We start from the raw sequence: 26326 nt of genomic DNA on the forward strand, positions 1-26326 counted from the left end.
ATAATAATTCCAGTTTCGACAATACCTCACAAACGCGACCACTTTTTGAAATGAGATTTTTCACAGTTTATTATATATTATTACGAGTACATAAAATAGCATAAAACCTTCGAACGATTCCACAAGACAAATGTATACGATGCCTGAAAAAAACGGCATTTCATCAGGTCTAGTCTTACAAACACAGTAAGAAACTTGAATAGGATTTAGCTTCCGTTTTGTGAGTACAAAGGCATAAGTTTTGAACGACAAACCGTTGAACGGGTTGCGTCTCAAAAGGAACCTTTGAAAATGTCTTATATTTTTCTTTAATGTCAACCCACAAAAAGTAATAATAAAAAAAATTGCGGAGTGAGTGAAGCTTTTACTCAGGTAGAAGACTCGTTTTCCTATCCAAACAACACCAAACGTTTAACAAACAAGCGCTGTTTGCTGATAGTATTTTTATCCACCATGAGATTTACATTAAGATGTCCCCGAAGTGTTCTTCAAGCAATTTCAAGGGAAGCGAAACGAATAATGCACTAAAAAATAATAAGTGAATCAGTCGAAATAGTCATATTGATGACGTAATGGAGGACACAAACTTTCTTTATCTATGTACCCCTTTTCGAAACCACGGCTTCGACTTTGGATTCGGCTTGTTAGAGTACGGTATTTAAACTGGGTTGTGGTATTTTGTGGTGCGAATTTCTCAAAAGGTTGAGGCTTTTTTTCGCATACAATATTACTTCTATCTTTACGGGAGATGTTTCAAAATGTCAAAAAGACACCTACGTAGAAAATGTGATCTGATGTTAAAGCTATTAACGGTATAATTCAATCAGTGATCGGACAAGGTCCTGTGAAGCCACGCCGTGACTTCTTCTGACTACACGGCACCGATATTTGCCTTTTGTTAGATCTCTTATAATAAAATATGATCGTGATCTAATAAGATTTCTGACGACTTTTAATTCAATGGACCACGGTCCGGCAGAGACAAAATGGCTAATTATAAGGCCTTCATTATACCATTTCATGCCAATCCGTTCTTGAATATTTGCTGTTTTTAAGCATCACAAGGAATTCTATAAGATTTCAATGATATAAGATTTTACAAAACGTGTTTAACCTCAAAGCCAAGACTCAGTGACGTGTGGTGTTCTAGCGTGAGCACCAGATTCAAGCTCTGCTATTTCTAATCAGGAGTACAGGTTCGAGTCCCGGTTGTGGCATTTGTGCGCACAACTCTCAGCCAAAAAACTTATATGCGTGCACGTTTCATCAACTACGGTAGCCAACGCAGGCAAAGGGGCCTAATATTTGCTTAATCGTTGCACGGAATCAATGTGAACATAGCTTATGATACATTTCACACTCAGTTTTTACGGTAAACAACGAAATGGATTTGGGCAAGAAAAGAAAACAAAAGAACAGATTGTGAACCGAAATAACCCCTCAGTGTCTTGTGTAGTTTTTGTTACCATCTTAGAAAGCATAGTCTGCTCTCAAGACAAAAATAATCCTCTTATTATGTGTTTATGTAACCGGGAGCAACATCCTCCTGTTGTTTACATCCCTCTTCTCGACGATTAAATTACGGCATGAATTAAAGGCATTGGACACGTTTGATAAAATGCTCAAATTATATATTAGAATAAAAACTTACTTGGGTATGAGCAACAGAGAGCTGTTGATAGTATAAAAACTGTGAGAAACGGCTTCCTCTGATGTAATGTAGTTTTTAAGAAAGAAGTAATTTTTCATTAAAACATTTGAATCCGAGAGAAAGACTTCAGGCCTGAAGCCTTTCTTTACATCTGAAAGCACACATATTTTGTGCATCAAGGAACTTTTTTCTTTCCTTAATTTATTGCACTGCGGTGACCAATTCAGCAAAAAATTTCACTATGCACAGGTCGGGGTATACACCAAGTGAGAATAGTGGTAACTACCAAACGTTTTCGTTAAATCGAGAGCCAAACCCATTTTGAACATTGTTCGCGCATGATCCGTTATGACATGTACTGATTGAAAAGAAATGCGATATTATGCAAGAAGAGAAAAAAAAAACGAGGAGCCAACTGTAATGACTTCCAAGTAGGGCCGGCGGTGAAGAAAAAAAAACTAATTGATTTAAGACCTGAGCTGATGAAAACAAGTCTATTTTTATCCGGGCTTACTGAAGTGCAGCCGAAGGAAGGCTATAGACTCATGACAGGAGTGTACAGGGATCCAAGCCAGATAAGAGAACATAACAGATGGAAAAGGAGTTTATTCTTAATTCTTGGGGAAAATTCATTGATCGGCCACGCGGCGGGGGTGCGTTTTGGGAGTCATCTTTTTTAAGCACACCACGGCTGTTTGAAGTCTTGCGTGTTAAGTGCATTTTCATAGGGAGTGACGTCAAAATACTTAATGACACCAAATTATTGCCCACTCAACGACTGACTCACTTAAAAAAGAAGAAATCCCATCTTCTTTTTCCTATTCAAACAACAAAAGGGACGTTACGTACTCATCTTAAGATGGAGAACGCTTTTATCTTCGTATGACATCACACAGAATGTCAGACTATAATAACTAAACTCTCATTTTATTTAAAGGCAGTGGACACTATTGGTAATTGCTGAAAATAATTATTATCATAAAACCTTTCTTGATTACGAGTATTGGGGAGAGGTTGATAGTATAAAACATTGTGAGAAACAGCTCCCTCTGAAGTGAAGTAGTTTTCGAGAAAGAAGTAATTTTCCACGAATTTGATTTCGAGACCTCAAGTTTAGAATTTGAGGTCTCGAAATCAACCATCTAAACGCCAAAACTTTGTGTGACAAGGGTGTTTTTTCTTTCATTGTTATCTCGCAACTCCGACGACCAATTGAGCTCAAATTTTCACAGATTTGTTATTTTATGCATATGTTGATAACCACCAAGTGAGAAGACTGGTCTTTGACAATTACCAATAGTGTCCACTGTCTTTAAGTCAATGACTTGACAAACAAAGAACCCCCAAATCTATCTGTCGTACGGACATGATTTTTCTTTCTTTTCTTTGAGTAACGTACAGTTTCGAGAGAAAAGAAACCCGAGAACGAACCGGTTTATAAGACACCAGGACAAACTATAACAGACAGTGCAGCCACCAGGGAACTCTCTTGTTCGAAGTTCTGTTGTGAGAATAAACATCTCGTAATGTTTTTTTACCGCAGTCCACTGTGAAACAACGAAGGTGAAGGTACGTTATCATGGCAACAACAACTCATCCAGGCCAATCATTGTGCTTGCAAATCATTAATTATGCATCGATGAGTTTGATTGATTTCAGGGGAATAAAACGGTTGTTTCTTCTGCAAACAATCTACAAAAATAACCTCGAGTTTGAAGGAATAATGACAAGAACGAAAAGATAAAACACGATTTCTCAATATGCACTTATTAATTTAACCTAAATTGAATTATAATAATTGATCAATCGCACAGAATGGTTGACCCTATTTTCTGTTTTTATCAATGACAAGTTTAAGTTGTAGGTCTCGGAAACGTACTTTCGTGATATTAACTGATTAAAAGTTCAAGAACTGCCGACTGAAGCCGGGGTCACAAAGTACAACAACAATAAAAAACAGACGGGAGAACAAACACACATAGAATCAAATTGCTGTAAACATTTCTTCAAATCATATGTAATCATCGAATTTGTACAACTCATTTCTCTGTGTTCCTTTTTTCATCTAGTATCGAGCAATAAACCACAAGAAAAACGGCCTTAGAAAGTTTACATACAGTTTTGGGTTCGAACAAAGACATATTGACTGGAGCGGGAATGGAAACAACGACCTCCGGATTAACGTACCGGCGCTCTACCACCTGAGCAACCCGGGCCTATCTTGGCGGTCTCCCTATAGTTCGTCAATATATTTTTTCTTTTTTTATCTAGTGTAAATTTTCTCTCTCCCTATGATTAATATTTGTCTTTCGTTTAAGGACAAAATAGTGTATACTGGCGTGCTCAAATATTCCATCCCTTGACTACAGTTCACCTGTTCGCTTAGCGACACCTCGCACACCATAGATCTTTTCGCAAATACCGGGGCGCGCGCGTAAAGCTTGGAATTAGGTGCATTGTGGTCTAGCTGGTATCCAAATTTGATCCATATATATCCCACAATGCACCTCATTCAACAGTCTGCGCTTGCGCATTGGTATTTGCGATAAGGTCTATGCCTACAAGCTAAATCCCCCATACATCAAAATCCACTTGCTCATGGCACCACTTTACGCATGTATTTCAGTCCCTAAGCCACGGTGTGACATGACAGTTAATGGCTTCATATTTTGTTAGTCTTGGTTTAACAATGGACCTTTCAGACAGTCCTGCTTAATCATTTTCCCCTATTCTGGACACGTACGCGTTGCGTTGTTTTACACAGCCGTCGATTGCAATCTCAGTCTGGTGGGAGTTGGTTTAAAGGCACTGGACACTTTTGGTTATTACTCAAAATATGAGATGAGTATTGGAGAGCTGTTGATGGTATAAAACATGGTGAGAAATCGCTCCCTAATGTAGTTTTTGAGAAAGGTAACTTCTCAATCAAATATTAAAATACTTCAGGCCTGAAGCCATTCTTAGTCATCTGATAGCACACACATTTTGTGCAACAATGGTGTTTTTCTTTCATTTTTATCTCGCAGCGACGACCAATAGAGCTAAATTTTTCACAAAATTAATTTGTTATTTTTGTGCATGTGTTGAGATACACCAAGTGAGAACCCCCCCCCCCCCCACTCCGACTGCAGAATCCCTTGGGTATTCTTTCGCCCTTTAGTTTCTTGCACTTGATTATAGAACCTCTCAATGTTGACCTATCAATGAAGGGTATTTTTTATCGTCGATCCTTCCTGAAGTGCCCTCCATCAAATCGAGCGTTCAGCTCGCTCTAAAAGACTCTTGTTTACAGACTTTTATTAGTCAGGCACTCAGGTAAATTTTCGTAGAAATAAAAGCCAGTGTAACAATATTTACAGCGTGCTAAACATAGTAACGTCTCCGACTTAAAGATAGTGGACACTATTGGTAATTGTCAAAGACTAGTCTTCACACTTGGTGTATCTAAACATATGCATACAGTAACAAACCTGTGAGAATTTTAGCTCAATCGGTCGTCGAAGTTGCGAGATAATATTGAAAGAAAAAACACCCTTGTCACACGAAGTTGTGTGCTTTCAGATGCTTGATTTCGAGAACTCAAGTTCTAAATCTGAGGTCTCGAAATCAAATTCGTGCAAAATAACTTCAGAGGGAGCCGTTTCTCACTATTTATACGTTCAACCTCTCTCCATTACTCGTAATCAAGTAAGGTTTTATGATAATAATTATTTTGAGTAATTACCAATAGTGTCCAATGCCTTTAAAGAGCATACATGGAGAAATACAAACGGTATTTGACCGTCAAGATCTGTGGACTGGTGCTTTGCTAATCTTTGGTAAGATCTTTAACCTAGTAAGCACAATGCCATTGTACCTCACCGATCCCCCAGTTACAGTGGTTTGCCATTTCTTTCACATGAATTTCTTTTTGGTAGATACACAAGAATGTTTCGACACCACTACCTCTATTTTCTGACACCCCTATTTTGTTTGATTTTTTGTCTAATCTTTTAACCTAACCTTAACCCTAACTCTGAATAAAATCACGAAAGAATTTACTTGGAATATGTGGTGTCGACAGAATAAAGAGCAGTCACCACTTGTTGTATATAGGCTTCGGTTGAAATTGCCATAAGCTAAAATTTCTCAGTTTTATTTCACTCAATCTGTTGGTCCCCTTTAGTACTTATAATAATACAACCGTGGTATGGTCCCTGAGATAATGGAAGCATACCAGTGGTGTCATTGGTATCCTTACTTATAAAAAAATATTATCTCTGTTGTATATTTATTTGATTCTCGATCGTCCCAGTCTAATAATTCAAGCGTTGGGTTTTGCTCCTGTTTTTTTAATCGAATTTGTCCAGTGTAAAATAAATAATGCGGTAATAGAAAATAATCATTCAGATGAGGACCCCAATGTAATTTGTTTTCAACGGCTCTGAAAAGCCCTTCGCGAAAAAATGTAATGTTTAAGTTAATAAACATGTGAATTTGTTTTATTTTATTTTGTATTAACTTATTTATTGCGCATCCAACAGCACAGTTGGTGTCATAATGGAATCGAGAATAATGGCTGTGGGAAGAAAAATATTATTGGGAAAAACCTACACAAATATAAAGACAGAAAACCCACTCCACATGCAAATAAGGCTCCATCCTCCATCAAGTCTGAGGTAGGATTCTAAGCGGGGTTCACAGGGGTGACAAATTGAAAAAGAAACCACTGAGCCAACCTGGTTCTTAATTGAAATCACTGTCTCTTAAAAAAAACCATAATTTTGCTTACGCCGAAAACGGTCTTATAGTTTAGATGTGCACGGCTGTTTCCTGTCAAGAGACAACCCATACACGTGCGAATTTTTCTTAATTGTCTGAAATAATTGTTTCTTTGGCAAAAAAAAACATAGTTTTTGTTTACGCAGAAAAGAGTCGTATATTTTTAATGTGCACGGCTGTTTCCTGCCAGGAGACAATCCATGCAGGTGTGAAATTTGTATTCTGAGTGCCATTTTCCGTGACGGATCAGTTCGGGTACACGGCCGATGACATAAAAACAAATTAAAAAACACGTGTGCAAGAAACTGTGATTTAATCTGAGAGTAGCTGAATTTCGTTGGGCTTTTATGGGTTGAGCATACTGCACGAATGAATCATTACACATGCATTAATGTTCAGGACGTCATACAAAATCCTGATGTGACGATGTATTATTCTGGGGGCGATTTCAATAAGAGCTTATTTATCAGGCATGCATGCTTCGTGTTTGAAAGGGCAAGGGCAGCAAGGCATTTTCTCCTCGGTAAAGGGCACCCTTTGAGGAATGTCAAGGGCACCAAGGCAATGACCAGGGGCGTGGGAGCAATCGCCTTCGTTGCCTCCTTGAAGTATCATGCCTGCAGATTGATATTAACAGTGTGTCAACCTTAATTGCTAAGAAGGGTGTGATGTCACAATAAAAATCAATATGGCGGTACTGACAATTCAATCTTAAGAGGCATCTTAGCGCTTTGTGCAATCCAGCCCAGTCTATGAAGGCCATCAATCCCAAGATCTTACACCCACCATTTTGCCTCCGCCCACCAACTTTGGTCGAGAGAGACATCTCACGATTGAAACAGTTTGAATTAAATTTCGAAGTACCATTTCCACTTTGTTAAAAAACAAGCGTTTCAATGTTCGAACTATGCAGAAAAAGGCTGAGGGCAGAATGTCTTCATCAGGAAACACAGAGTCTCGTGTACAGCATTGTATTTCGTCGCCCACGACCCTCAGCAAACACGTGTTCGACATTTTAATTTGGTTTTCGAATACTGGGTGAACAAAACAAATTGGAAACGAAGTATAGTCAGACAGGCATAGGGAATTTGAAATTACAGAATAAACCAGTACAGTTCGTGCAAACTATTTGATCACGCATCTCAGTGTAATTCAATTTAAAAACTAAATACATGTTTCATTGTTGACGTTGATTAGTTAGGCTTCAAATGGTGAACCTTTGTTCAGTGTCTTATTACTACCAGAGACCGCGGGATCAATGACTGCTTCTTGACTCGCTGCATCTTAGATGCATGTATGTTTAGTAAACTTACCTAAGCTTTATTTGACAATGAAATGAGTAGTGCATGTTTATCAGTTTGAACCATGATACTGAATAAGTAATATTGCGAAGGACGTCATCTTTGATTTAAAACAATGGTAAAAGTATATGCGCGTATATCTACTTTAGAGCATTGACCCCTTCCACTGACGTCACACGCAGGCAATGCCCGATCGTTAACCATTTTGAGAGTAGCTTCATGCAACGAACACTTTGAATAAATTGACGGTTATGAAGATTTATATGTGACGACGTTTGATGAATTACGTCACTATACATCGAGACTACATTCTCCCTTCATAAGTTAGTCTTGACTCGGAGGCTGTATAGAGAGGAGGTGATCATTTGGCTCGTTTGTGATGATATCTCCTCTTTACATTTCATTTCATCAATGCTCCCCCTCTGTCTTCTTCGTGCTTTCTTTAGTTCCGTATTTGCAATATTATTGCTTCGTGTTTAGCATTTCCCATTAGGTGCAATCACTGCCCTGATTGTGTACGACACGTGAGCGCAAATTGGGAGGTAGTTTAATATTCCCACATCTTACCTTTAGCATTGTTGGACTCCATGTGTACATTGATAGTTCTAGTGCGTACTTTACGTCAGGGGACCAGTCTCATCTCCGTTATGAACAACGTGCGCTCAAAGAACTTTTAATAAATGAGTTCACGTGTATTTTGTGTGCAATATTTTGATTTGGCTTGTCTAACGTATTCAACTCGATGTCTTTAACAAAAGGGATCCCTGAAAAATGACAAGCCGGTGTCCCAGTGAAAACTGTCCTCCGGAAATTCTGTCCCCATATGGGAAGTTAACATGGGCTGGAGGGAGATGAGGGCGCCATAAAAAGAAGTTTGCACACGGATTTCAATAATGGGCAACATATTATCTCCTCCCACTCGTACTCTGGGACAACCCTCGCTTTGCTTTCGTGTACAAAACCAAAGAGTTCATAGCTTAAAATAGCGTTGGAAACAATGTGAGAACAAAGGGTGTGTCCTCGGTGGACACAATTTACAAGCAAATGGGTTGGTGTACCCTCCTATCACAGCAACACTTCTCTACATATAAACTACGGGCTATGTACAATAGTCAAGAAAATGAACAGCAAACTCTCCAAACGTTAAGCAACTGCTTACAGAATTATCTGTTGTGGGGTGGAGCTCAATTCGTGCGTTGAATTCATTGTGCACAGAAGATATTTATCCTTTCGCTTGAAAACAAACACACAAAGACCCCGTCGTACTATGATGAAAAGTATCCAGCACTGCAGCTGATACATAATATACACGGTTTCCATGGTAACTCTTGATTCCAAAGCTAGATGGAGAAGATAGCAATCTTAATGGATCACATATTCAAAAAAGGAAACAGAAATTTCAATGAGTGCCCGTATAGCCATGCTAACCTTAAAGGTAAGCTACACTATTGATAATACAGAATATCACTTTCGCTGATACAAACCCGCATTCACCTTTCTTTGACACATCATTCAAAGATGCAAATTTAAACAAAAACATCAGACGCTGGGTATGACCCCTTTCACATCGTGAACTGTTCCTTAATCACATCTTTAAGACATTTTGGGCGACAACATTTGTATGTACTCGTGTAATATTGCCACAACCTCAACCAACTGAAACTAGTGCCCGCATATAGACACGATAACCTTAAAGGTATTGCTATATACTATTAGATAATACGAAATCAAACATTAATACCAACTCTTATTCACCTTTCTTAGACCCACCATTCAAGGGAGTCAACTTCAACAAAATCTACATAAATTGTGGGGGCACATCGTGAACTGTTCCTCAATCATATCTTGAAGACATCTTCGGTGACAACATTCATTTGTATATAGCTCATGTCATATTGCCACAACCTCAACTGACGTTGACGTTCACTCAGATCTCATACAATGGTTTTCATTCCCCACTCCCGGCCTGTGTTAATCTTCATTCTCTTATAATTTCCAGTCTCACAAGAGGTTAACCGTAAAATGCCTCAAACAGAAACAAAGAAGCGTACACTCCAGTAGACTTGACTCAAGTCCCGTTCTTATGCGAGAGTTCCCTATATCCGCAGTCCAAATGTAGCTACTGTGGCACAGGTTGAAGGGGTTTTATAATGTTAGTGAAAATAAAAGGACTCTGGCGGGATTGGGACTTGAGTCAAGTCTAACAGTTCATGGGCACACAGGATCAAATAAGAGCGTGCTCGATACTACTTAATCAAATTAAGCGTACATTTATCTGATTACGCTTCCACTGTGGTAGCTCACGGAGGCTCTAAATGGCGGACGGTTCCCCTATCCAAATACCATCATAATTTTAAATTGCATTACACATTTGTTACATGCGCTAACTGCGTTACATACCGGGGCGTGTGTAAAGATAAACTAGGCTGCGGTGTCTGCTAAGCTATCGGGGTTTCGGGCTGAGGGTTCTATCAGCTGCTGATGTACCATCAGCTGATGTGCTTCTGATCAAGTATTCTTGATAGTAGTTTATACTTTGAGTAATTATCAAAGGTATACCCTCCCTTTAAACGGTATAATTGGTACTGTCCACCAACGGCACATAGTGGGATTCTGTCACGGCCTTGAGGGTGAGCTAAATCTGTCAAGAAAACACACACTTGCAGTAAGCAATCCATCATTAGACCCTGGGTTTTTTTTCCTTCCCCGTTTACCCAACAGCGCAAGGAACAATCTCATTCAAATCCATAGTATTTGGGTCAATGAGAGGTATAATGTCTATTGCCACAGAGCAATCCACCACCTGAGCACGGTTTGTAGTTAAAGATATAGCGCCTTACCGGCAATTGACGTTGGGATCGAGATGTCTAGACCCTGAGCACTGAGGCTATGGATCAATGTAGGTTTTCTCAACGCGGTTAAGGACACTGGACACTATTGGTAATTGACAAAGACTCAACACACGCACAAAATAACAAACCTGTAAAAACTTGAGCTCAATTGGTCGTCGAAGTTGCGGTATAATAATGAAAGAAAAAACACTCTGGTCACACGAAGTTGTGTGCTTTTAGATTGCTTGATCTGAGGTCTCGAAATCAAATTCGTGGAAAATTACTTCTTTCTCGAAAACTACGTCACTTCAGAGGGAGCCGTTTCCCCAACCTCTCCCCATTACTTGTTACCAAGTGAAGTTTTATGCTGATTATTATTTTGATTAATTACCAAGAGTGTCCACTGCCTTTAAATGCACCAATCTATTCTAAAACCTGCAAGTTTTGCTGCTTTCCTTTTATCTTGTTTCCCAAAACCGCGCTTTCTAATGTGTCACTTGAAAGTTGCGCTAAATTGCTGAGGAGTGACTGCTCTATTCTCACACCTACCGACAACCCTCTCGTGACTTACTAATATACTAGAAAATGGTTAGGGCCAGGGTTGGGTTTACGGGAAGGGTTATATTTAGGAAGAGACACCAGGGGTGTCTGAAAATAGGGACGAACCGATGTATCGGACCGTCGTTTAAGCGTTCAAAACCCCGCTGAAGCACTTTTTGGGGATAAAATCATGACCCATGCAATAAACAAAATTATCAAGTTGATTTGAACAACAAATAGTGGTAACCTTTACCATCACGCTGTGACAGAATCAACATGGAAATGTTTAAATTCCTCGACCTTTCACCGCATATCTTTAACTTTTAATTCTTTGGGGAGATAGATCAATAAAAGTGCAATTGCGCTTGGAAAGTGTAGCTTTATACAATTAGATGAAGAATCAACCATTTTGGTATTATCATGACACATGCATTGAAAAAATATCGAGTTTATTACAAAAACAAACAGTGACAACCTTTACCATCATGATGTGACAGAGTAAACATGGCAATGTTTAAATTTGTCCACCTTTTCTAAGCGTGTATTTTTAAAGTTTGATTCTTTGGGGGATATCCGAATAACTAAATCGAGACCTCGATCTTGGGCCATCTTTCGAAAAAACAGCTTTGTGTGTGTGTGTGTGGAAAGTAAAGGGCGTGAAGACAATGCAGAAAGGAGGGAAAATGTGTAAGCTGAAAACCAAGGCACTTCATTGTTGATGGCTCTTGCGCAATTTTGGCCATTCACACAATGGTAAATGCAACTTCTGATCGTGTTACAGTCAATAGTCAGGGCAGGTACGTATCCCGTTGCATGGTGAGACTATTATTGGCTCGTGTGACTGGGAGGTGACTGCCCGCTAGATTATTATTAGGTCCTCGTTTTGTCCGTTTTATTTCACGGAGGGGGTGTTTAATGCCGTGTTAAAGTTGAGTGATTTCAGGGTGTTTTAAAGAAGCGTTTTAACGTTGGTCGTACTCATAAGGCGAAGTATACTTTTCGCACTGAGGAAAACCATAGTAAAAATAACAATTATTAGGAAAACTTATAAAGCGCACAAATCCAACAAGGTGCTCATTGCGCTAAATACAAACAAAAACATACAAAAATGTACATACAACCAAAATTAAAACGTAAGCCTTAGCTGATAAAACATAGCCAACAAGGTGAACCGCATAGCTATCTGAACGCGCAGCGCGCAGGATGGGCAAATGAGCAACCTTCCATTGACCCTTCTTTGAGATGACGTCATGTGCATAAGGTTTGAGCTTCTTTGGTGTCATTTTTCATTTAATGACCTATTGATCATTACGAGTTCGAAAATTGCAGTTTAATAACCTTTAAAAACAGAGACTACGGTTTGTGACATTTTACCATTCCAACCCCAAAAAAATTGCAATTAAAATAAAAACAAAGAAGACGAGTAAAACAACTTAAGTGTTAAATTAAATTGTCGTTGAGTGGTCAATCCACAACAATTGTTTTTTTTAAACCAACAAATAAATGTTTCACTCAGAAAAAAATAAAGGTGTTTTTTTTCCAAAACAAATACTTGGAAGACAGTCATCATCAAAGACTCAATATACAAGGAGCTAAAAATGTACAAATGCACTTTCATGGAACCTTTACAAAAAGCACGAAATGACCTTACAGTTCTTTGAGCAGAAGAAAATATTGTTTCCCAAACGTCAAAACATGTTTCTTCGTCCTTTCACTCCTTCTCTTCCGGCACTATACTAGAGATCGTGGCGCGATCTTCGTTCAAGTATAGATCAGATGAGTTGACATGCACAAATCAATAACTCGGCGGTGCTCACGTTGGGGGTTTTCTTAGCCTATAAAGGACTCTCCCTCAGTGCTGTACACGTTATGTATTAGTAAAGTACGACCGGGACAGGGATACAAGGTCTAGGGGTTTGCTGCTAGAAATTTACGGTGCACGCTTTGCCTGACGACGGTCACCAGAGCGGGTGATGTTTGATGTATCAAGTGCGTCATCGACCTACAGACAAAAGCGCCTATAATATACGGGCTTGCATTTAGAAGCTTCTACTTCATGCGCCTTAGGGCCAACTGCACTTAGTGTTAACATACAAGCATTCTGTTTATAATTCGTGTTTGATTACATACTACGTCTCTCTAAGGCTAGTCAGGTACAAAACCGTTTTCCGTGCCAAGGTATGACCTCACGGTTAAACCTCTGCTGCCCTCACCATCAGTTAGCAGATGCGAAGTCAAGAATGGCACTGACGATGGAGGGCGCACTCACACAAAAATCATCTTATAAAGAGTGGCATCAAGACCAAGTAAAGACTCAACATAAAGCCTTGCAAGTTCGACCACATACAAGAAATAGCCGGAGCTATGTCATTCTTTTGTTTTCACTTAACTTTGCAGACGTTTATGGTTTCTGAATATCTGTTAGTGCTTATTGGCTTTTATAAGCAAACTCGTGGTATCCTAGATTACCCTAAATAAAGTGACGACATATTTTTAAATCACATCTTCAGACCAAATCCAAACAAAGCATCTAATAACCCTAAAACATCGTCACAAACAAGTTCCACTGATTGGGATTGTGTCAAGAAAACTGACACTATAAAGACCGCTTTTATGAATTCGCATAACTCGCCTTACGAGGCAGACCAACAGAGGGCGTTGTAATGGTTATCTGAGCAATGTCGTGTAGACTGATCAACTGATTTGTGGGAAAACAAGAGCTTTAGTTTCATCGAACAACAAGAACAGTAAAGGAAAAGAACAGTAAAGGAAAAGAAGCGTAAAGGAACTATGTTTATGCGGTTCAAAGAGAACCTTGGCCAATATTATTTTTAAAGTAAAAACAAACGTTTTAATGTACAGCTGTGAATTGCAAGATATGTCGACATTAAAGGCAGTGAACACTATTGGTAATTACTCGAAATAATTATTAGCATAAAATTTCACGTGGTAACGAGTAATGGGGAGAGGTTAATGGTATAAAACATTGTAAGAAACGGCTCCCTCTGAAGTGACGTAGTTTTCGAGAAAGAAGTAATTTTCCACGAATTTGATTTCGAGACCTCAAGTTTAGAATTTGAGGTCTCGAAATCAAGCATCTGAAAGCACACAACTTCGTGTGACAAGGGTGTTTTTTCTTTCATTATTATCTCGCAACATCGACAACCGATTGAGCTCAAATTTTCACAGGTTGGTTATTTTATGTATATGTTAAGATACACCAAGTGAGAAGACTGGTCTTTGACAATTACCAATAGTGTCCACTGTCTTTAATGTTAAAATCCTTGCGTCGTTACCATATAATTATCAACAATAACTCATCTAAATTAATCTTGAACAAAGTTTTACGTCCAGGCATATTATGAAGGCCTCCTGGCGCTCATGTCAAGAAAGCTTAAATGATTACATGCGCTCCATTTAGATTTAGTACGAAAATTACCTCGCTTTAGTACAAGAAGGCAAAATACATGGCTTTTAAATTGGACCTAATATTAGTTGGCAACAAACTTCATGTGCGCGAGTATTAGTATGGTGAGACCGTGCGTAGTCTTATACTTGATTTAAACTCTTCGATTGCGGTTGATGGGCTGTAAAACGTTAACAGCCTCTAGTCGTTATCACATTCTACCTCGTATACTCGCCATCGAAGATAAAACTACAAGAGGGCGCTATTTCAGGAAATACTGCGGCGTAGTCTCTCGCGCTCACTGACCAATTTGGGACCCAATGTTCTTTACTGTATTGTGTGAATGCATGATATCAGTGCGTTTGAAGTGTTTCAGCCAATTCAAACGCTCACAACACACATCGAGGACATTATTACATGTTACACATTGTTATTATTACATATACAAACACACAAGGCCTGAATGCCACTTCAAGGTTAGGCAACAATGTTTTTTTCAGAGGCCTTTGCCACCTACACATAGGGCTGAAACAGTGTTACCCCCTTTTTACAGTCCATACGGATGTAGGACTGTAAAACCTTTTCAATGTTAAAAAAAGTGATCGTAACACACTACGTGGCCAGTCTAGAAAGAGAAACATTATTCACTCACCCATCAAGCATATCATCGTCAAAGTCCGACAGCTTGGACATCTCGTCATCGATGTCTTCGGCTATCCTAGCCATGGGCCACATGAAATACATGGAGTCCCTGACGAGCTGCTTCAGCTGGGGGCCTACCATGGCGCTCAGGTTGGGCAGGGAGTCCGAGTGGGAGTCCCCAACCGTTTTGGACTTCGGTAGAGGGAGTCGCAACCTTCGCGGCTTGTTGGTCGCTTCCATGGCTCAAAGGTACGTGGTTGGTACAAAACGAAATGGGGTCGAGGAATTCTTTACAAACACTCAGTATGCTCATCAGCTATAGTATCATAATGATGACAAGTTTTCCAAGAAGTTTCAAAATGTGGCTACAGTCAATACTGGTTTTCCAGTATCACAGTTTTGCAGTCTTTTCTTGGAATGAAGGGAAGGATCAGGGCGGGTTTTATTTGGATCCAGTTCTTTATTCCATTAACAGCATTGACACCTGCAGAAATACAAAAACAACAAGAATATATTGACAAGAAGCAACGGTACCAAGACACTTCAAACACACGCAACAATTTGCCGAGATGACAATGTCAAACTTCCACTAGCAATCTTGAAGTAGGCCGAATGGGTTTTTTAAGAGGGTAAGTATTAAAGGCAGTGGACACTATTGGTAATTACTCAAAATAATTATCATCACAAAACCTTTCTTTCTTACCAGTAATGGGGAGAGGTTGATGGTATACAAATGTTGCGATGACAACGAACCTACATTTTCCGCGCACTTACATTACTGTGCAGCAACCGCACGATAAACGTCACTAACCATGCGCACATAAGATTCATAATGATACTGTGTAGACACGTCATCTCTTCATACCACACAGACGGACAGTCAGCCTACGCCACCGAGTCTTTCTGTGCCCCCGTTCTCTGTATTTTGTGAGCTACGTATATCCATACAACGTAAGTATTGCCATTTTTCTAACATGAGTTTTTTTGCTTTTAACGGGACACATTGCTGGTCGAAAAGCACACTATTGGTTTATTTGTTGCTTGTTAAAGGAGCACGTTGCCTTGGATCGGTCGAGTTGGTCTTTAAAAGCGTTTGCAACCGTTTGTTATGGTTGGAAAGATATTTTAAAAGTAGAATATAATGATCCACACAAGTATCACTCGAAATTGCGTGGTTTTCCTCTTACCTCGTCGTCAAACACTCCCATAAATGGCCGACCGTGTTAGTTCGCAAAGTTAAAGGAAAACCACGCAATTTTGAGGCAAATATGTGTGGATCATTGTATTCTACTTTTAAAACATCTTTCCAACCATAAGCATTTTATAACAAATGGTTACAAAACGCTTTTTATAGACCAACTCGTCCGATCCAAGGCAACGTGTTCCTTTAATTATCAGTTGGACTGTTGCATGTCGTCAAAGTGATAATTTAATTTAGTAGAATTGAAAATTTGATTGCGCAAAGGAGTTAAAGGTAAATAATGTATGTATAGACTCAAAACAATTTCATTGTATCTTCAATCAAACAGTCCTATGTTTTGTAAAGTAATTATAATTATGTGCTGCCACACCCATCCTCCACGAAATAGCCATGGCATGCTACAAGCACTGAAATTCGTTCTTAAAGTAGCTCCCTGGACTTTCCACTGGCACGCAATAACGTGTCCTGTGTACACTCAATGCTAAACGTGCCCTGTGTAGTCATCCAAATTGGTAATCAATTGAAATTAATATTTAATCGAATGTTGGAGTAGGACATACTAAACAAACACAGCTGTGCCCGGCAAAAGGACGTAAGGGAAAGTTCCCAACAGAAGGACGTAAGCAATTTATGTTAAAATTTGTGTTTCAAGAATTATGAGCGGGAAAGTTTGGTAAATTTGTTGCCATGCAAAAGTCATTCTAGAAAGGTTAAATTCTGCATGGGGAATGGGGAAACATGTCTTCAGGGTAATTCTAGCAAAAGAACAAACAAAAATGACATATTTTTCATGTCAGGAGCCATTTTGTTGCTTACGTCCTTTTGTTACTGGGACGAACTACTTTATGTTCCCGGCAAAAGGGCGTAAGGCCTTACGCCCTTTTGCCGGGCACACGACGCACTGATGATGAGTACAACAACAGGGGCCGATTTCACGAAGACGTACGGTTGACTTAAAAACACTGGACACTAATGGTAATTGTCAAAGACCAGTCATCTCATCGGTGTAACTCAACATATGCATTAAATAACAAACCTGTGAAAAATCGAGCTCAATTGGTCGTCAATGTTAATAATGAAAGAAACAACACCCTTGTCACATGAAGTTGTGTGCTTTCAGATGCTTGATTTCGAGACCTCAAAATCTTATTCTGAGGTCTCGAAATCATTTCTTGCTTGTTACTTTTAAGTAGGCCTCTCGCATGTTAACATTCAATCAACTGTCATCGAAGTGACGCTGGCATGTAGAATGTCATTAGAACAAATCAAGGCAGCACGAATTGAAAAAAAATAATTACTGTATGTATAGACTCCAAACAATTTTACGGCGAACGCCCTGTTAGGGCGTAATAACGCCCTATACGGCGTTATAACGCCCTAATTTACGGCGTTATAACGCCCTATTATGGCGTAATAACGCCCTATACGGCGTTATAACGCCCTAATTTACGGCGTGTTAACGCCCTTATTTAGTACAAAACTGTTCATTCAAATTGATGCATATTTTTACTTTTAAAGTTCTAAAACTTTTAAAGTCACACGTGGTCTCCGAACCCCTTCATACTCTCATTAGTTGTAATTAAAGACACACGTGGCCTTGGATCGGAGGAGTTGCTATATAAAAAGCGTTTGTAACCGTTTGTTATAAAATGCATATGGGTAGAAAGATGTTTTAAAAGTAGAATATACAATGATCCACACAAATTTTCCTCGAAATTGCGTGGTTTTCCATTTACTCTGCGAACTGACACGGTCGGCCATTTGTTGGAGTCAAAAATTTGACTCCCAGAAATGGCCGACCGTGTTAGTCGACAAGGTAAAAGGAAAACTGCGCATTTTCGAGGGCTTGTTGGGTTGATCATTGTCTTCTCCTTTTACAACATCTTTCTACCCATGCATTTTATAACAAACGGTTACAAACGCTTTTCAAGGACCAACTCGACCGATCCAAGGCAGAGTGTTCCTAAAAGCACATTGTTTTTAGATACTCATGTTTAAGTTTGGTAAAGTTTTTGATATTTTCTTCATAAGTTGAGGGCTAAAGCGTGTTATTATTCTAATCTTCCACCAAGTTTTTTTTCCAAAGGGAGATACGTTCAAGTTAAAGAATACTGCAGCGTTAAACACATTTCCAACCAATTTGTCTTTTTACTAGTAATTATATTATGCCAAAGCATTCAGAAAAATATGAAAACTTTAAGATTTAGCATCCATTTAAAAAGAAAAAAAATACTAAGAAACAGCCAATGGGGATACCATACAAATTATGTTTATTAAATAATTTCCACAGAAACGACGCCTAACGATTAATGTTAAAATCTTCAGCTAAAAGCAAGGTCCTTGGTGACAATAAATTTTCTAGTCCGCAATGTCATGTACATATAGCAAGAATTTAAAACACACCCAAAATAGAACTCACAGTTAAATTATAAGCACATTTATATTATGGAAACAATGAGCTTAAAAAAAAACGTGAGACAGATGTCTAAACCTAATAATAGATAAATATGAAAGTCTCTAACCTCTGGTGCAAATTGTCACTGTGTTATGATTTTGATATCGTTTTAATGTGAGTTTTGAAACTTGAAGCATTTTTCTCTAGGATTCTACTCCAACTCACCCCTTCCCCCCCCCCCCCCCCCCCCACCGATAACAGTTTTGGCACGGTTTGCACCAATCGAAAATTTCTTATTTTCCTCATAAAGGGCTGCAGATGACGAAAATGTATAAACATTATTTAAAAAACAAAATTTTTGAAAAAAATCACTTCATCAAGGGAGGCTAGCTATTTTGGTTTATTTGTATAGGGCGTATAGGGCGTTATTACAGCCTAATAGGGCGTTATAACGCTGTAAAATTAGGGCGTTACGCCCTATTACTCAATTAGGGCGTTATTACGCCCTATTACTCAATTAGGGCGTCATAACGCCGTAAATTAGGGCCTTATAACGCCGTATAGGGCATTATTACGCCCTAATAGGACGTTATAACGCTGTAAAATTAGGGCGTTATAACGCCCTATTACTCAATTAGGGCGTTATAACGCCGTAAATTAGGGCGTTATAATGCCTCATAGGGCGTTATTACGCCCTAATAGGGCGTTATAGCGCTGTAAAATTAGGGCGTTATAACGCCCTATAGACCTTTCTTTTGCAACTTCACAGCCCGAGTTTTTGCCAACCCAGATTGGAAAACTATGGAAAGACGTAAGTGCAAATTAAGAAAAGATCGCTATTTTTGGTAACAATGTAACCAAATTTGTTGAAATTTGTTGATTTTTGTTAAAAACAAAACAATTAATTATGAAAGGTATTTTATTTAATTGAAAGTTTGCAGAAAATGCTGAATTTGGTTTAAACATCTGTTTTTAAGATTTAGTGTTTTACTAACATTCGGCCGCCCATGCCAACCAAGGGCTTTATAACGCCGTATAGGCCGCTATTACGCCCTAATAGGGCGTAATAGCGCCGTAAGATTAGAGCGTTATAACGCCCTTTTACTCAATAAGGGCGTTATAACGCCGTAAATGAGGGCGTTAACGCCCTAATTTAGGGCGTAATAACGCCGGATAGGGAGTTATAACGCCATACTGAAAAAGTGTTTAGTTGTTGGCGGAGATCAGCCACCGTAGAACAGTCTGTACTGCATGCCACACATTCTCTACAAAACAGCCATAGCCTACTACAAGCACTGGACTCCCTTAAACGTCATGCTCATTTTGTGCATGAACTTCGGATTTTGCCAAACAACACCCCCTCCAGCTATGAAATGGTAAGGCCCTCGGCCCATCGGGTAACCAACTCCTTATAAGGGAATGTTGTGCGCGTCGCGCGTATCACGTGATGTGGCACAACTGTCCCGGCCGTTGCTCTCGGCCAATAGGAATGAAGAAACTGTCTTATAAGCACAGGTGCAAGTTTGCGTGTCACGCCCATGTTTTTTCAAATAATAAGCCACATATATATATATATATATATATATATACATAACACCGATAAGCGTGCACTTCCTGGTATATATAAACCGGTGTTGGTGTTGTCACATATAGATACCGAGAGAATCAGTTTAAGACCCAAGTTTTTGCACCAATCAAGCTCCCACAATAATGTTTTTCGAGCTGTCGTAATAATTCATTTTTCACATTGCATCCAATCCTTCATAGGTTCATAGAATGGCTGCGTCCACCATGTCAAGGGCATCGTCGTTTGGTCATTATCTTCTTCCTTTGACGATGAACAAAGGTCATATCAATGCCAAACAAGCCGAGTATCACATCGAAGTGAAAACAAAGTACCTTAACATTAAGAAACATCGACCAGAGAGGCATGCCCTCAGAAACCTCCTTGGAATACTTCATTTCCGGCTGGGTAAGTTTAATGAATCGTTGAACTTCTTTGACAAGATATTGTCTGACGGGGAAGACCCCAAGAATTTGAACGCGCTGGCAAATCGAAAGTACATCTGCGATAAGTTATACAGAATTCCAGAGTCCCGAGACTGTGAAAAGAAGATGTCCGAATTGCTACCTGACGACTACCAGAATGAAGGTGGGGAAAGCCGACTTCGTCGAGCGCGTAGTATTGCTGAACAAGCCTTCGCCTATTCGTTTGATGTTTACGATTGGTCAGTGACGACGGAAAGATACCGAACCTCGGTGAAGCTTTACGATGAAGCATTTGAACTTGCAGGAGACTCATTGGCTCAAGATGAGAGGGAAGATTGGATGACAAGTAAGGGTATGGCTTGTCATAAGATCTTCAATAAAGTCAAATGGGACAAGTCACTGAAGGAAGAAGCTCAAACTTGGCTTGGGAAAATGGCTAATATATTTATTCAGATTGTACAAGAAACGGATGATAATAGCTTGGCAAGCGAAGGCTGGCGACAGTTGGGGGAGATCTTTCAACAGGCAAAGTCACGTTATTTTAATCCAATACAAGTCCCGGATTCCTTGAAAAAATATTTATCGACGCCAGGTAACTGTTTTAAGAGAGCTCTCCATTACACACCGAACGATCCCAGACTTTTGGCTAGATTCGCCAATTTCTTGAGAAAGATCCGTAACAAAGAGGAAGCATTGGAGACAGTAAGCCAATCAATCAAACTGGACGAATCTGTGTTTAACTATTTTGCATACTCAGTTCGTGGACAAATCTTCCTTCAGGATTATGAAAAACAGAAACGTATGAGTGCACTCGAAAATGCTCGAAATGACTTTGAGAAAGCGTCGAAAATTCAATCGTCGCCCATGGACTTGGAAAACTTAGCCCAGGTGTATTACCACATGGCAACCGATTGCCATGGAATTGTAGAAGCGGGACTTCGTGATGAACAGACGTACCACCAAAAAGCCCTCACTACTTGTGCTAGGGCTGCTGCCTGCCAGGACGGCGAACAACGTTCCCTTGTTCATAAGATTCGTGGTCTGTGTCTTCGTGCTTTAGGTGAACACCAGCATGCATTGAGAAGTTTCAAGCGCGCCGTCGAATGTGAACTTTCTTATAATTGGTTCTCAGATTCTGGAAAATGCCTCATTTCAGAATACGCCAGTGTTTTGAAGGACATGACTGGTGGCAAATCCTCATGTTCTCAGACACTGTTTGCTGACATGGTCTACTGGCTGCACAAGGCTGCCAAAACCTATCTCATGAATCCTCACAGGATAGGTTCATTGGACGTACAAAGCCATCTTGCTCCCAACTGGGAAAACTTTGTAAAGTATTGCGTAGATAACGATAACACCAGTGAACTTGAAGACATCCAGGAAGCGTCACTTTATCCTGATCAGAGAAGGCGTACAGATGAAGAATCACACCTTCCTACATCAATGTGTCCTCCGCAAAGCGTCATCGAAGAAGCAAGTGGGACTAGTTGTTTTGTTTCTATAGAAGACCAAAACCCTCATGCCCCGATTGAGGCTGCCAAAGGTACTGTGTATCAGCCACCCCAAAAACGTCGTACACAAACAGTCGTCGGAGAAGGAAGTGTGTGTAGAGAGGTATCTGAAGACCATAAACCCCATGCCAACATAGAAGGTACCAAAGCCACTGCTTATAAACCACCCCATATGCGTCGTGCACTAAGCATCGCCAACGAAGCACGTGGGGCTACAGAGGAAACATCTGACGACTATCAGACGCAACTCCAAGTTGAGTCTAGCACCGATTCCTTGTCTGCGTTAGACCTTGGTGGGAACAAGACATCATCCCAAGCAAAACCAGTAACATTGACCGTGAATCTCCAAACCGGCAAGACGCAGATCGTTAACCTTACATCGTCGTCTCAAAAATGGACCTCCAAGGATGTTTCAAAGAAACCTATCAGATCAGCACCTGAAAAGGCTTTGAACCACAACTTTCAAAATGACTTCTTAGTCTTACACAGTAGCAGTGCGTCTGAGTGGGTAATTAGATGTCTATTGGAGGAACTTGAGGAGAGCAATCTAAAAGGATGCATCAAAGATCGTGATTTCATGGTCGGCAAAACGAAGCTCGCTAACTACACAGACAGCATAGCGAACAGCGCCTGTGTTATTATAGTCATTACACAAGATTTCGCACATGATGGTTGGTGCAACAGCAGTATGCTTATGGCAATCGAACAAAAGAAGTTGTTGGTTCCTGTTCTAAGAGAAGGCACCAAGCTCCCTATGTTCCTAAATACCCTCACCCATCTTGATGCAACCGGAGCTGTGAACTGGGAGCTACTCAAAAGGAGCATTGAGCAACAAATAAGGCTGGGCGATGCTTAAGGAGACAGTACTGTTGTGAGTTCAACACGAGACATTAATTGCTTTATTATAGACGAATATAGTGTGATAAGAGGAGAGACTTTAGTACTGAGATTTCGTTTAATGTGGAGTAAAACCATTGTCAGTAGGACGTTTGCTAACAAACTGTCAAAGAATCGGTTACAAATCTCAAAAGTTGTAAGTTCCAAATTGAGACCTAGCCAATAAGCAAGGATATTTTCAAATTACCCTGGAAAGATTTGTTTTCTGTAAAAATTCCACCAATGAATTGTAATCAGTTGTCGTTGCTAATAGCTGATCCTAGCTGAATCAGATGGCTTCCAGAAGGCTTGACGGGTTGCACTTTGTTTTATTTAGTCTAAAGCTTCAACAGGCAAAAGGATTATGTTCAAAAAGGCGAGAACATTACACAATATTCTAAAACTGGCTGTTTGAAACAGTACGACGACGCAAGCGTGTGCGTAGATTCTGATGGTGAAAAGTTAAACAGTGTAGTTAACATATGGTTTTTTTTTTACAAGGAAGGGGTTTGGTTGCTTTAACAGATTTACGTCGATTTATGTGTGTTGTTTGAATACCATTTAGACACTGTGATGGGTTTATTTGATGGTTTTACGCTTTAGTTGTGGAACCTTTTAGATTTGTTTGTTTGGTTTTACATAAAATCTTATATTTGATTTTCTCTTAGGTTACAGAGTTTACGAGCTCACAATCTTTTAAATAAAGTAAGCTTTTCTTAAGTGACTTTTTGTAACCATTTAAGCCCGGTTCATACTTCCTACGAATGCGAATGCGATACGAATGTTGACGTCACAAATTCGCAACGACAAATTCGCAGCAGTTGCCCTCCGCTCAACTCACTTGCGATATCGCTGCGAAAGGAGGGTTGTGACGTCGATCAAATTCACTCCAAATTTGCATTCGCATGAAGTATGAACCGGGCTTAATGTATGCTATTCAGAAGTTACCTATTGTTGCAGATTACACATGCACCACTTTTATGTCACTCAATGTGCAACGATATTATGTACATTTGTATCCATTCCACCAAGTCTAAGCTTTGCGGCGCGAAAAGCGTTTGTTTTTAGTATTAACATTGCAAGAAAGACATTTCATAAGTAGAATTTAACGATTCACATAGTTTTTCTGGGAAGTCAATTGACTTTTGTGTTACATTTATCACAAAACACGGGCCGCCCAAAGTTTTACTCCACAAAATGGCAAACCGCAAGGTCCGCTTGTTGAACCTACTTACAAAACTTGTAAGTTATTGTGCACAACCTACTATCTCTTGAAAAGAAAACACTTTGAGAGATTCGAATGCAGTTATGGCCCTTTATAAAATCAACTTTCTAGATAGTTTGTAACTTTTTGTTGTACTACCCCGAAAGTGTCTCAACAAGTGAAGGGGCACGGAAACTTACACAAAAAAATAATTTGAGTTGATTCAATGAGAGACTTTGGAACGTTGAGGGGCAGCAGACTTACCAGGTAAACCTCAATTGTTTACGTAGTTCTGAGCATGGGTACAACACATAGAACAATGGATTTACCTGGTAAGTCTGCTGCCACCTAGTGTCTCAAAAGGCCCCCACTGTTGTTGCTGTTATGTCTTTAATTGCCAAGTCACCCTTAAATTTCAACTGAAATGTGGACGGGAAATGTTACCTGCTTTTTCCATAGACCTTATACATGTACATATTGTATTGAATTTTGAAAGCTAAAAAATAATCATTCTTATCAACACAAATTTAATTTCACTAAAAAGCCGGTATTTCCATTTACATGTTGAAGTAATTTAGGATGGTTTCAGATAATTAAAGCATTTGGAAACAAACTGTTCACGTGACAGTAAAAAAGTTACAAGTTAATGCGTTTCTTGTAAGATAACTCTTTCCAGGCATACTTCGTATAACACGTTTCAGTTTATAACGATTCAAGACTTTTCATTGTACATTGCTTTACTTGTTACAACTCAACGCATGGTGGCGTACTAATTTAACTGGTTATTTGCATTCTAAAGTAGTTTAGAAAATTTTCGGAGAGTTGAGTACGGTTTGTCAGTACTTTTAGTCAAATAGTTTTTGTCAAATAGTTTTTGTTGAAATGTGCGGTTGATCATTTTTTTGTGGGAACCGCGCAATACAAATCTCTCATTATTATTATCAGTAGTATTATCATAAACATGATATGACAAGTAATATTTTAAAAGGCACTGGACGTTTTTGTTAATATCGTCTCACTTGGTGTATCTCAACATACGCAGAAAACAACAAACCTGTGAAAATTTGAACTCAATTGGTCGTCGAAGTTGCGAGAGATAAATTGAAGAAAAAACGCCTTGTCGGACAAGATTTGTGTTTTTTAGATGCTTGAATTCGATACCCCAGCTGATGTCTTGAATTCAACTCAAATCAAATATTTTAGTGAGAAATTATTTCTTTTTCAAAAACTACGTCATTTCAGAGGGAGCTGTTTCTCACAATATTGTATATTATAACACCCCTTACAATACTTTGCCTTTTCATTGGTTTAGAGAGCGTCACATGATATTTCTTAGTTTTACTAGACGACGGCCGTGTGATAGTGCATCATTTTGCCGTGTGATAGTGCATCGGATTGCCGTGCGCTAGTCCGAAGACTATCACACGGCGTGCAGTACCCAGACTGCAGTACCCAGACTGGATTATAAATTAATAGTCTGTAACCATTTCGGATTACATGACACTACATGCAGCACAGTAAAAGCTTTCGCAATCTGTATTCGCGTCGTCCGTGGATTGTAGCATTCAGGTCTGTGACCTAATAGTACAGTATGTAGAAATGTTTGGGGTGTTATGAAACAAATATTGACTGCTTTTACTCGTGCAAGTTTTAACCATAGCACTCGAAGCATTCAATATTTGTATACTATCAACAGCTGCCCATTGCTCGTTAACAGGTAAATAGATATGCTTACAATTATTTTGAGTAATTACCAATGGTGTCCAGTGCCTTAAATTAAAATCTTTAAAATGATGTTGAAATATTAGAGTACAATTGCAGATAAATTTGGATGGTCTGCTACAAATACAAAGTGCACATTATTAAAGGGGCACACCGGCTTACTGTTTGCGTATTTTTAGTGATGTGAGACCCAAAAAGATGTGTCTAGATGCGTATACGCTTTTCCAGCCGTTGCAACTGTCAAAGTAGACTTGTGCTCTGTTTATATAAATGTTTTTTTGGGGCGCGGCAAGAGG

The 26326-nt window shown here is 39.4% G+C and overlaps 1 protein-coding gene across 1 annotated transcript; it reads left to right on the forward strand.

The window, feature by feature from the left end:
* Positions 1 to 16012: 16012 nt before the first annotated feature.
* Positions 16013 to 23908, forward strand: LOC117303445 (tetratricopeptide repeat protein 22-like). Its single transcript, XM_033787643.1, has 2 exons — positions 16013 to 16083; positions 20496 to 23908. Exon 2 carries the CDS (start codon positions 20505 to 20507, stop codon positions 23082 to 23084), a length of 2580 nt encoding a protein of 859 aa, XP_033643534.1. The 5' UTR covers positions 16013 to 16083; positions 20496 to 20504; the 3' UTR covers positions 23085 to 23908.
* Positions 23909 to 26326: the final 2418 nt, after the last annotated feature.

Source organism: Asterias rubens, chromosome 19, assembly GCF_902459465.1.
Source record: "Asterias rubens chromosome 19, eAstRub1.3, whole genome shotgun sequence".
NCBI lineage: Eukaryota > Metazoa > Echinodermata > Asteroidea > Forcipulatida > Asteriidae > Asterias > Asterias rubens.